Below are 12,387 nucleotides of genomic sequence, written 5' to 3'. Positions count from 1 at the left end.
GGTTTTGAAACCAATATCAACTTTATTTCCTTATCTTTAACCTAATTAGCAGAAATTTACTGATAATGATATTATGGCAATGATCATTTTTATTTATTTGTAGATTTTAAATTTTAAAAAAGCATGCAACAACTTGATTTGCTCTGCCTTTACTCCCACTGCACAACTGCACTTTAAATGTACTATTATGATAATCTACTTCTAAAATTATTTTTGTTAACACAACTAAAATTGAATTTTGCTACGAACTCGAAATAGTATAGTGCCAAAGCCAAAAAAATGTTAGCCGTTTCGATTTCGAATGAAAAAATAATAGATGAAAACAGAGAATGACGAACACCAAAGCGGCTAAAGATCCGTTACATTGTAAAATTTTGATTCGTGATAAAACCATTTCAGTTAATTGAATTAATTCCGAAATTTAATTCACAAAACGTTTTATTTGACAAATTTAACGCATTTAACTAGCATCGTAAATAATAACATAAAAATGCGACAATAGGCTATTGAATATTATGTTCAAAATAAGAGAGCTAAAAGGAACTACAACGTTAATGGGATTTTATTGTCTCATATGGTCGATGGATCTATAAATATAAAAAACGTTTTTGAGAAAGGGGTGAATTGGTCCCTAGGCACAGGATGCATCAAGGTGAGTTCTATGCACTTTTGGTACAAACACATCTACAGAAAAATTGTTCCAACTATCGAAATATCGCCTTTTAAAGTCACAAATATTTTTGTTTACAAAAATATATTAAAAAAAAAGCAAAAAAATACGAAAGAGAGCAATTTTTTCCAAGGGGATATATGTAGGTATAGGCACTGCGTCACAGAAGAAACTTCTGGCCTTTCTCTTTACAATGACGTTTGGTAGAAGTTTTTATGATTTATAATTTCCGACATATAATTTTTCAAAGTTCGCCACTCACAGAATTTTTGGGTCATTTTCCCTATTATTTCACAAACACTGTTGTGTAACTTTTTTCTCCGCAGTTTTAGGTATCAATGGTACATTTAGTAGGTAGAAGTCAATTGCCTTTAAAATGGTCTATTATGGTAGGTTGTATAACTATTTTTAAGCAATAATATGGGTTTTCAAAATTTTATACTTTTACCGATTTTTGATATGTTTTCGATTATTCTTAAATTTCTCAATATAACTTTTTTTTACTACATTTAGGTATATACATTGCTGAACACAAAAGAAAGTTTATTTTCTTTATTTTAACATGGTGTATTTTAAAAAATTCTAAGACTATTTTTAAATAAGTTATGATTTTTCAAAATGTGACATATACACATAATATGTAATATGTCCCAATAAGTTGGAACCACACGGAAAACTTTTTTATTAATTTTATCAAAAAAAATATTCTTCACAAAATGATCCGCACAGCCTAAAACCTAAGATGCAATCATCAGATATCAAATTTTATCAATAGTATACGAGGTATGTTAAAAATATGAATTTCGCTCAAGAGTAAAGTACATACCTTTATATTTCACAATAGGTATGGAAAAGGGTTATTAAGAAAAGTTATCTAGAATTAAAAATTATATTTCAATATGAAATTATCCTCTTCTAATTGGAAAAAGTATCAAAATTTTCCTCAAATTACGGATACCTTTGGATATCCTACGGATATCTTGTTTAAAAATAGAAGTAGTCATAGAATTTTTTACAATATGTACACCACTTTAAAGTAAAGAAACTAAGCATTATTTTTTTATTCCACAGTGTATATACCTAAATGTACAAGAAAATAGTTATAATGAGAAATTAAAAAAATAAAAAATCGGTTAAAGTATAAAACTTTGAAAAACCATAACTTGTTTAAAAATAGTCGTACAACCTTATACAATAGATCATTTTTATGACTTTTATTCATACTAAATGTACCATTGCATATACCTAGAAATGCGTAGAAAAAATTATAGAACAATGTTTGCGAAATATTGGGGAAAATAGCCCAAAATGCTGTGAGCGGCTAAATTTGAAAAATTATTATAGTTCGGAAACTATAAATCTTAGGGATTTCTACCAAACGTCATTTTAAAGAGGAAGGGCGAAAGTTTTTTTTTCTGTGAAGTAATGCCTATACCTATAACCCCGTCGAAAAATGTTAGGGGGCGAATAACAAAATTGCTTTCTTTCGTGTTTTTTTTTTGTTTTTCTTTTTAATATATTTTTGAAAAATAGCTATTTGTATAACAAGGGAGGAAAGTGCTACTTTTCCTCCCGAGAATGAAGTTTACTGCCCGACGCGTAGAGGAGGGCAGTAATCATTCAAGGGAAAAAAGGCACTTTACTTCCATGTTATACATATGGTTTTTCCACCTTCCTCAAATAACAAGTCAGTTTTTCATTTTTACTTAATTTATTTATGTAACTAACCAACAAAATTTATTAGAACTAAAACTAACAAGTAGGTACAATATAACTGTCAACTGTCAAATAGAAGTCAAATTATTAATGTAAACATTATTAAATCAGTTTTACTGAAATTAAACTAATTTTATTAAATTATTTTTAAAAATTTACTGTTTTTTACCATTCTGCAAAATACAGAGTGTTTTTAAATAAACGTTAAAATGTATAGATACTTACGTAATAGAAAATAGGTATTGTACAGGGCGTCAATAAGTTATATTTCATGAATGAAATACCATGACGTAACTTTTACTTTTCCTCCCTAGGGAGGAAAAATATTTTCCTCCCTAGGGAGGGAAAGTACAACTTTGCTCCCTACAATTAGGTCCGAAAAAGTATACTTTCGGTAGAGGTAGGTGTTATTTATTTATTAGATTTTGATATTTGTATAACAAGGTAGGAAAGTGCTACTTTTCCTCCCGAGAGTAATCATTCAAGGGAGGAAAAGGCATTTTACTCCCATGTTATACATATGGTTTTTCCATCTTCCTCAAACAACAAGTGATTTTTTCATTTTTACTTAATTTATTTAAGTAACTAACCAACAAAATTTATTAAAACTAAAACTAAAAAGTAGGTAAAATATAAATGTCAACTGTCAAATATAAGTCAAATTATTAATTGTAAACATTGTTAAATCAAAATAACAATTTACTGTTTTTTACCATTCTGCAAATTACAGGGTGTTTTATAAATAAACGTTAAAATGTATAGATACTTACGTAATAGAAAAAAGATATTGTACAGGGCGTCAATAAGTTATATTTCATAAATGAAATACCATGACGTCACTTTTACTTTTCCTCCCTTGGGAGGAAAAGTACAACTTTGCTCCCTACAATCAGGTCCGGAAAAGTATACTTTCGGTAGAGGTAGGTGGAAAAATATATTTTTAAATTTAAAAGGTGATATTTCGATAGTAAATTTAACCTGGAACAATTTTTCTGTAGACGTGTCTGTACCAGAAGTGCATAAAACTCACCCTGATGCACCCTGTGTCTAGGGACTAATTCACCCCTTTAAATGGTAGCACTTCGCGGTTTTTTTTTCATATTTAGGGGTCCATTGACCATATAGGATTATAGGAAGAAGAAGAGTGTTATGGTTTAAAAATTTAAGGGACTGGTTTAAATGCAGTTCAATAGAACTCTTCAGAGCAGCGGTAGATAGAGTAAAGATAGTGATGATGATATCCAACCTCCGATTAGGAGACGGCACTTAAAGAAGAAGATGACCATCTCTCTCTCTCTCTCTTGTCGTTTCCCCATTACTGAGGATCGTGATTTCTTCCACTATTCCTAACAATGTTTCTCCATTGGCCTCTATCTCTCTATCTTCAGCTGCTCTAAGAGCTTCGCAGAATGAGTTTCCAGCTGAATGCTTTATTTGGTCAGACCATCTATGTAATTGGTGATCGTCTCTTGATCTTCTTCCCGGAACGTTTCCAGAAACAATTAATCTCAGCAAACTGTCGTCACCTCTACGAACCACGTGACCAAAGAATTGCAGAATTCGTTGCAGACATATTGTGGTCAGCCTTTTTTAATATTGAGTTGGTTTAAAATGGAAACGTATGCGCGAAGAGTCCAAGTCTCTGCTCCGTATAGAAATATTGAGAATACAAGGGCATTTACCAATCTCATCTTGATATTTTGAGAGATAGATCTGTCTTTTCAAATTTTAGTTAGGCGACTCATCGCATTTTTTGCCATACCAATACGTCTTCGAACTTCTGCTTCACAGTTACCATCGTTAGTTATACTAGACCCGAGATAGATGAAGGTGTTTACTATCTGGTATTCCTGTAATATGTTAGTCAGTTGAATAGTGTCGAATCTGTCGACCACCATTATTTTTGTCTTAGCTTTATTGATTTTCAGACCAACTTTATTGCTTTCGTACTCAACTCTTCGCAGTAGATCAAACATTTCTTTCTCATTTGCTGCTATAAGTGTAGTGTCATCAGCAAGTCTTAAATTGGAGATTTTCCTACCTGCTACTGTTACTTCACCGGCCCATCCTTCTAAAACCATCCTCATGACATGTTCACCATAAATGTTAAATAAGTCAGGTGACAACACACATCCTTGTCTGACACCTCTCTCGGTCTTGAATTTGTTTGAGAACTTCTGATCTAGTCGTACTGTCGCTATATTAGACTGGTACAGATTTTTAATAAGTGTCACCAGGTGCATTGGTGCGCCCATTTCTATTAAAATTGACCACAGATTTATCCAGCCTACACAATCAAATGCCTTTTGGTAGTCAACAAAGCATACAATCATAGGTACTTGAAATTCTCTAGACTTTTCAATGAGTTGTCTCAGGTTCAGGATTTGTTCCCTTGTACCTTTACCCTTTACAAACCCCGCTTGTTCCTGAGGTATTTGGTAATGTAGATAGGTTTTTAATCTGTTTCTGATGACATGCAACAAGATTTTACTTGCATGTGTTATTAGTGACAGTGTGCGGTAGTTTTTACATCTGGTAGTAGTTCCTTAAGATGACCATAGAGAAGTAAGATGACCATATTAAATAATAAAACACCGTTAACGTTGTAGTTTACATAAAATAATACTATTGATCAAGAATACAGTACCAACCTCTTACGTTACGATGACTTCAAGACGAGCTGTTGCTATGCCATTTGGATTTCTAGCCAAGCAGATATAAGAACCCGCATGTGCAGATGTGATATAGTTGAATCCGATGTATCCGTTTTGGATGTAAACTGAACCAGGCAGGGTACGTTGATAAGGCAACCAGTAGAGTTCGATGGTTGGGTCACCAGTGGCGCTACAGGTGACACTGGGATAGGCGCCTACGTAGGTAACTAGTCTATACGAAGACAAGGTGATCGTTGGAGGGACTATAAAAAAAAGAAGGCAGAATGAACACAATGTAAAGCTTATAAACAACGTATATAGTGTGTCAATTTGAAGAGGTACCATCCTCTCTAATTTGGTCCCTATGGAAAATCTAAACATATGCAAAGATACATTAAATTTATTTGTGAGGGGGACTTTTTATAAGCCAGTTTTCAACTAAGATACATCAACCCTCCAGTGCCAGCGGGGCGGACAAAACCCCTAAAATCTTTAATAGAAAAGGCGGCTGAGTGATACCTCATTTTAAAAGTCGTTCAACGACCTTTTCAAAAATATCACTACATTATATTTCTTTTTAGTACTTTTGAAAAAATCTTGGACACAATATTCCAAAAAAAATTTGGAATTCCGAACTCGATACTTTTTACTTGATTTTTAAAAAATAGTCTAAAAATACTCAAAATACTCCAATACTTAAAAAAAATAAATTCCGAGTTCAATACTCCAAAAAAAAAATTGGAGTTCTGAATTCGATACTTCTTTGCGGTTTCACTTGATGTTTCAACAAATTTGTGTTTGATTCGTTACAAAAGCATTTTATTTACTTGAAATAAATCAAAATTTTAATTGAACATTATGGTGTACCAACCTTTTACGATGACATTAACTTCAGCACTTTCTTTGCCAGCTCGATTCTTAGCCACGCACAAATATCTACCTGCATCTTGCTTTTGTATATTTTTGAAGCCTATGACTCTATCTCTAATGTAAACTGAATCAGGTAGTATGCCACCAGGAACCGACCAAGAGATATCAATGGGTTGGTCACCAGTGGCGTAGCAGTCAACAAAGCCAGACTCGCCTTGACGAAGTTCTATTGTAGTCGAAGACAACTTGATACTTGGAGGAACTATAAAAAAAAGCAGAATTAACACAATATGGTTATAAACAACGTGTAAATTCAGATGATGTATTTAAATTAAATTGAAATGAGCTAAACTAATTTGAAATAAACTGAAATGAAATCTGAACATAGTTCTTCGACTCCTAAACGAGTTCGCGTCCAGAAATCGTCCAAAAAGGTGTTAACATGAGTATTTAGAGATGCGAGAGCAGAGCTGGGCAATACCTGGGTACAAGTACCCGAATTTTGTACTCTAAGAACTTTTTTGTACTCAGACGACAACAATACTCGGAGACATTTGAAATAAACAATGGATTAAAACAGGGAGATGCACTTTCACCACACAACTCTTCAACTTAGCTCTGGAGCACATAATCAGAAGTGCAAGAATCGAAAAACCGAATACAGTATTTCATCGAGAAGGACCAAACTTACTACTGGCATTTGCAGACGATATCGATCTAATGGGAAACACACGATTAAGGATGAAGGAGACTTTCGTGAGGTTCGAGAAGGAAGCAGAGAAGATGGGGCTCCAAATCAACGAAAACAAGACGAAATATATGTATATGAGCCGCAATAACCAAAGCAGAGACAGAATCGGTCAGAACATCACCATCGATGACTTTAACTTTGAGCTCGTTAGAGAATTCAAGTATCTTGGAACAACAATAACTGAAGACAATAACGAATCACAAGAAATAAACAACAGGATTCAGGCCGGCAACAGATGTCTTTTTGCCCTCCAAAACCTTATAAAAACGAAACAACTAACAAGACGTACGAAGATACAGGTCTATAAAACAATCATACGACTCATTGTGATGTATGGAAGCGAAAGGTGGACGATAACAAAGGCAAACGAAGAGAAACTATGTGTTTGGGAAAGAAACATCCTAAGGAAGATCTTTGGTCATGTGCTGGATGAAGCATCAGGACAATATAGGATAAGAACTAACAAAGAGCTAGAAGAACTTTACCCAGACGCCAACATCATAAAAGAAATAAAGTCCAGAAGACTCCAATGGGCAGGACACCTCAGAAGACATTCTGGCCAAAAAACAATAAGACTGGTGTGGGAGGAAGTCACAATTGGAAGGAGACCACGCGGACGCCCTCGACTCCGGTGGCGAGATAATATAGCAGGAGACCTAAGCACTATGGGCGTGGAGAATTGGATGGAGGTTGCTTAAGACAGAAAACAGTGGAGGCATGTTTTCGAGTCGGCTAAAACCCACGAAGGGTTGTAATGCCACGGAGTAAGTAAGTAAGTAAGTACCCAGTATGGGTAAAATAAACGGTACCCGCGTTTGTTATACGAGTACATTTTCCGAGTACTTTTTGCAAGTCTAAACTTGTCGCTGCATGTGGGACAGCAAATTAATAGCAACACGCAAAACGCCATTTTCAGTATCAGTTCATTCGCAAAGTCAAGCAAACGCCTATTCTCTTATGCCATAATAATTAATAGTCCTTCAAGAAATGCTCTGAAGAACTGATGAAACTTTGAAAAATTAGTTATCTTAAAAGCCAATAAAATTAATCAGTGAGTGTGAGTGGTGTTATGCTGATTACAGTAAAACCTGTGTTACCGGCCACCTGCCAAAATCGGCCACCTGTATTACGCCCGGTTTCAAAATTCCGCAAACCAATTACATATATGTATATTACCTTATTTATGACCTACTATTTACGGTCACCTTTATAATACTGACGGGGCCAAATAATCACATATTATAATAATAAGCCCATTTTATAGAAATTGAATGTGAATGTTGGGCAAAATAATTTTTAGTATAGTATAGTTGATCCAAAAGATGGCATAACCCAGACATCCAAAGTAAAAGTTATCCTTCAACACCAAATTGTTCTATATGGTCCACACAATGTCCAGAAAAAAGTCACACCATTTTGAGTGTCGGGTTTGGGGGGAGAGGGGGGAGAAATCGGTAAATTCGTAAATTTTTAAGTTTTTCGCCAATATTTCTAAAACTATGAGGTTTAGCATGAACAACCTTCTATACAAAATTGTTCTACATTAAATTTGAAATAAAAAAGGTCCTACGTATAATCTTTCTAAAATGAATGGTTCCAAAGTTACGGAGGTAGTATAGTATAACTGGTCCAAAAAAAGGTCTAACCCAAACATCCAAAGTAAAAGTTTTCCTCCAACACCAAATGGTTCTATATGATCCACATATTGTTCAGTAAAAAGTTACACCATTTTGAGCGTCCGGTTTGGGAGAGAGATGGGAGAGAAGCCGGTAAATTGGTAGTTTTTTTACGTTTTTCGTCAATATTTCTAAAACTCTCCTTTAGCGTAAACAATGTTATATACAAAATATTCTACATGAAATTTAAAACAAAAAATGTTCTATACATAATTGTTATAAAATCAACGGTTCCAGAGTTACGGAGGGTGAAAAGTCGAGGTTTTCGATACTTTTTATATTTTTTGGGCAATATTTATGATATAACTATACCAAAAACCCAGACATCCAAAGTGAAAGTTATCCTCACAACACAAAAACACAAAATTGTTCTATATGGTCCACATAATGTTCAAAAAAAGTCACACCATTTTGAGCGTCGGGTTTGGCGGGGGGTGAGGGGGGAGAAATCGGTAAATATAAAGAGTATCGAAAACCTCCACTTTTCACCATCCGTAACTCTGGAACCGTTGATTTTATAACAATTATGTATAGAACCTTTTTTGTTTTAAATTTTATGTAGAACATTTTTCTATAGAACATTCCTTACGCTAAAGCATAGTTTTAGAAATATTGACGAAAAACGTAAAAAAAACTACTAATTTACCGACTTCTCCCCCATCTCCCCCCCAAACCGGACGCTCAAAATGGTGTAACTTTTTACTGAACAATATGTGGACCATATAGAACAATTTGTTGTTAAAGGAAAACTTTTACTTTGGAAGTCTGTGTTATGCCTTTTTTTGGACCAATTATACTATACTACCTCCGTAACTTTGGAGCCGTTCATTTTAGAAGGGTTACGCATAGGGCCTTTTTTATTTTAAATTTAATGTAGAACAATTCTGTGTAAAGGGTTGTTCATGCTAAACCGCTTAGTTTTAGAAATATTGACGAAAAACGTAAAAAACTACGAATTTGCAGATTTCTCCCCCTCTCCCCCCAAACCCGACGCTCAAAATGGTGTGACTTTTTTCTGAACATTATGTGGACCATATAGAACAATTTGGTGTTGGAGGATAACTTTCACTTTGGATGTCTGGGTTTGGGTCTAACTATACCATACTATTTGTTAAAATAATTTTGTCGATGGATTTGTTGATGGATTCCCAGTACTATTTATTAAGACCTATTGTATCAACCTAAACAAGAAATTAAATAACCTGCATCGGGTAGGTGGTCACAATTGGTTCTTAAAAATCTGTAATAAAATGTCGTAAAAGTATTGTAAGTTGTGAGAGAAACGTTTGTCACTATTTATAAGTATGATTAAAATTTACAATTCACAAAACTTGGCCGAAAAATATTGTGTAAAAACTCAAATTATCAAAGGATGTAAAAAAATAACAGTGGGTTGAAAAATTCTTTAAAAAAGCTTAACATCAATCTGTTTTTTCCTTAGTATAGATTTGTTTTATATTAGGATATTAAAGTAGTTTTAGTAGTTTCCCTTTATGTATAGAATTATATTTGCTTTTATTAACAAAATAAATAAAGTTCCAATTATCTTTTATGTATTTGTGGACTACAAAAACTGAAAATACCGGCCACCTTTCTATATCGACCAATAGTTCCTTAATTTTTAGTGGCCGTTACTGACAGGTTTTACTGTATTAATCAATGATCCATTTTTAAAATTCTTATTTTTTCATTTAAGTTGGAGTTGTACGTTATTTTATGTTTTCACGACTCATAAATAAATATGTTTAGAGAGGCAGAGATAATTATTACCTTCTTACCTTTTTTCGGGTTCTATATATTCAAATGTACTCGAAATAAGTACCCGAGAAATTCGGGTAATTCTACTTTGAGTATTGTACTATGAGTACTTTTTTTGAGCAATGTACTCAGTACTCTGTACTCGTTCCTCAAATATGAAAAGTACCCGGTACTCTGTACCCGAGTACAATTTATCAGTACCCGACCCAGCTCTGTGCGAGAGTAATTTTGTATGGGGATTACTTGAAAGCCGAAGAAAAAAATCGTGAAAAAGACCTCGTTTACAGAAGAAAAAAATTATTTTTCATCAGGACAATGCACCGTGCCATATGAGCATTTTAACAATGCTTGAAATCCATAAAATTAATTTCCAATTGTTGGAGCATCCACCGTATTCTTCAGATTTGGCCCCTAGCGACTTCCATTTGTTTCAATACCTAAAGATTGATGCGTGAAAGCGTCCTTCATCAAAGGAGAAGGTTATATCAGCTATGAAAGCGTATTTAGCGTGAAGCGTAATGTCAGGTAGACTATACTTAAAAATAAAATGTATTTTATACCATAAAATTGTGTTTTTCTTATCGAACCGAACAACTTATTGAACAGCAGTACCTACAGCAAAAAAATAGGAAATAATGTCATTGGAAGGTATGGAGAAGAAATCCTAAATAATAATGGCGAGTGGTTAATAGAACTTTGTACGCGAAATGAACTAAAAGTCATGAACGGATTCTTCAAACACAAAGATATACATACTTACACGTGGATTCAAACAACACGCAATTTGAAATCGATTATTGATTATCTAATTGTGCCCCAAAAAACTAAACTGAGAATCCTTGATGTTAGAGCATACAGAGGAGCAGAAACTGGAAGTGACCATTACTTGATAAAATCCAAAATAATACTGCCTTCATGGGCCCAACAGAAACAGGATGTCTCAGACTCAGGGAATGGAGAGAAAATTGAAGCGGTTCGATATAATCTAGTAAGTTTAGAACACCACAGTACAAAAATGCTATACAGAAACCGACTAGATAATATATTGGATGAAGGAACACTGACACAAAACATAGAACACGTACACCAACACATTATTTCAAGTATACACCAAGCCGCCAAAGAGGAGCTAGGTATAAAAGAAAATAGAATACATAAAGGTAATAGCTGGTGGAACGAACATCTACAAACACAAAAAGAAAATAAACAACAACTATACCAAAAATGGTTAAACACTGGCCGGATAGAAGACAAGGAAAAATACAGAAACGCCCTCAAAAAATTTAAACAACACGTATGGCAGATAAAAAATGATTCATGGGAAAAAAATGTAATGAGTTGGAAACATATATAGGTGGTAGGAGAAGTAGAGAATGTGGAGGTTTATCAAAACATTGAGATCAGATACAACAGAAAATGTAAGGCTTGACAACATAACAACAAATAGATGGGAACAGCATTATAAATCTTTGCTGACTGAAGACCGCCCACAATACATACAAGAAGAATCAAACCCAGTAATAGTAGAAGGTGAAGAAATAACAATAACAACAGAAATGGTACAGAAAGCTATCTCACAATTAAAAAATGGTCAGGCACCTGGCCCTGACAATGTTCCCGCAGAACTAATAAAATCAGGTTCAAAGAAATTAATCCGAATGATCACAGAATTATTAACGGAGAACAAGTTCCGAAAAGCTGGAAAGAGGGCTGGATCTCTTCAATACACAAAAAGGGAAGTAAAAGTGATGTCAACAATTATAGGGGAATAACTGTAACAAGCACAATGAGCCGTTTATATGGCAGAATACTAAAAACCATTATTTGCGAAGAATATCAACCCTATGAATCCGAAGAACAGTGTGGCTTCAGGGCCGGCCAATCTACGATTGATAATATATTCTGTCTAACACAGGTTATGGAAAAAAGACTAGAACGTGGACAAGACACACATATACTTTTTGTCAACCTAACGAAAGCATATGACACAGTGCCCGTGAAAAATTGTGGGAGGTTTTGGACAATACACACATATCTGCAACTGTCATCAAAGCCATACAATGCCTCTATAAAGATTCTATGTCAAGGGTAAAGAGAGGTAACCATCTGTCATCTAGCTTCCAAGTAACAAAAGGCCTTAAACAAGGGTGCTGCTTATCTCCCATTCTTTTCAATATATATACCGACGGTGCTCTCAGACTTTGGAAGCAGAAATGCAGTGGTATGGGTATACCAATCGGAGACATAACATTATACACTTTGAACTACGCAGACGACCAGGTGGTAGTTGCC

At 34.3% G+C, this 12,387-nt stretch overlaps 1 protein-coding gene across 1 annotated transcript in view; it reads right to left on the bottom strand.

The window, feature by feature from the left end:
- LOC126892761 (basement membrane-specific heparan sulfate proteoglycan core protein-like) overlaps positions 1 to 12,387 on the bottom strand; it is a 262,493-nt gene that overhangs the window by 184,758 nt on the left and 65,348 nt on the right. The window contains exons 6-7 of the mRNA XM_050662444.1: positions 5,912 to 6,172; positions 5,038 to 5,303 (exon numbers count right to left, since the gene is read on the bottom strand). Of these exons, the coding sequence (XP_050518401.1) occupies positions 5,041 to 5,303; positions 5,912 to 6,172 (524 nt within the window). The 3' untranslated portion in view covers positions 5,038 to 5,040. The remainder of the gene's footprint in view (positions 1 to 5,037; positions 5,304 to 5,911; positions 6,173 to 12,387) is intronic.

This window comes from Diabrotica virgifera, chromosome 9 (assembly GCF_917563875.1).
Source record: "Diabrotica virgifera virgifera chromosome 9, PGI_DIABVI_V3a".
Classification (NCBI taxonomy): domain Eukaryota; kingdom Metazoa; phylum Arthropoda; class Insecta; order Coleoptera; family Chrysomelidae; genus Diabrotica; species Diabrotica virgifera.
This window is presented reverse-complemented; position numbering and strand designations above follow the sequence as displayed.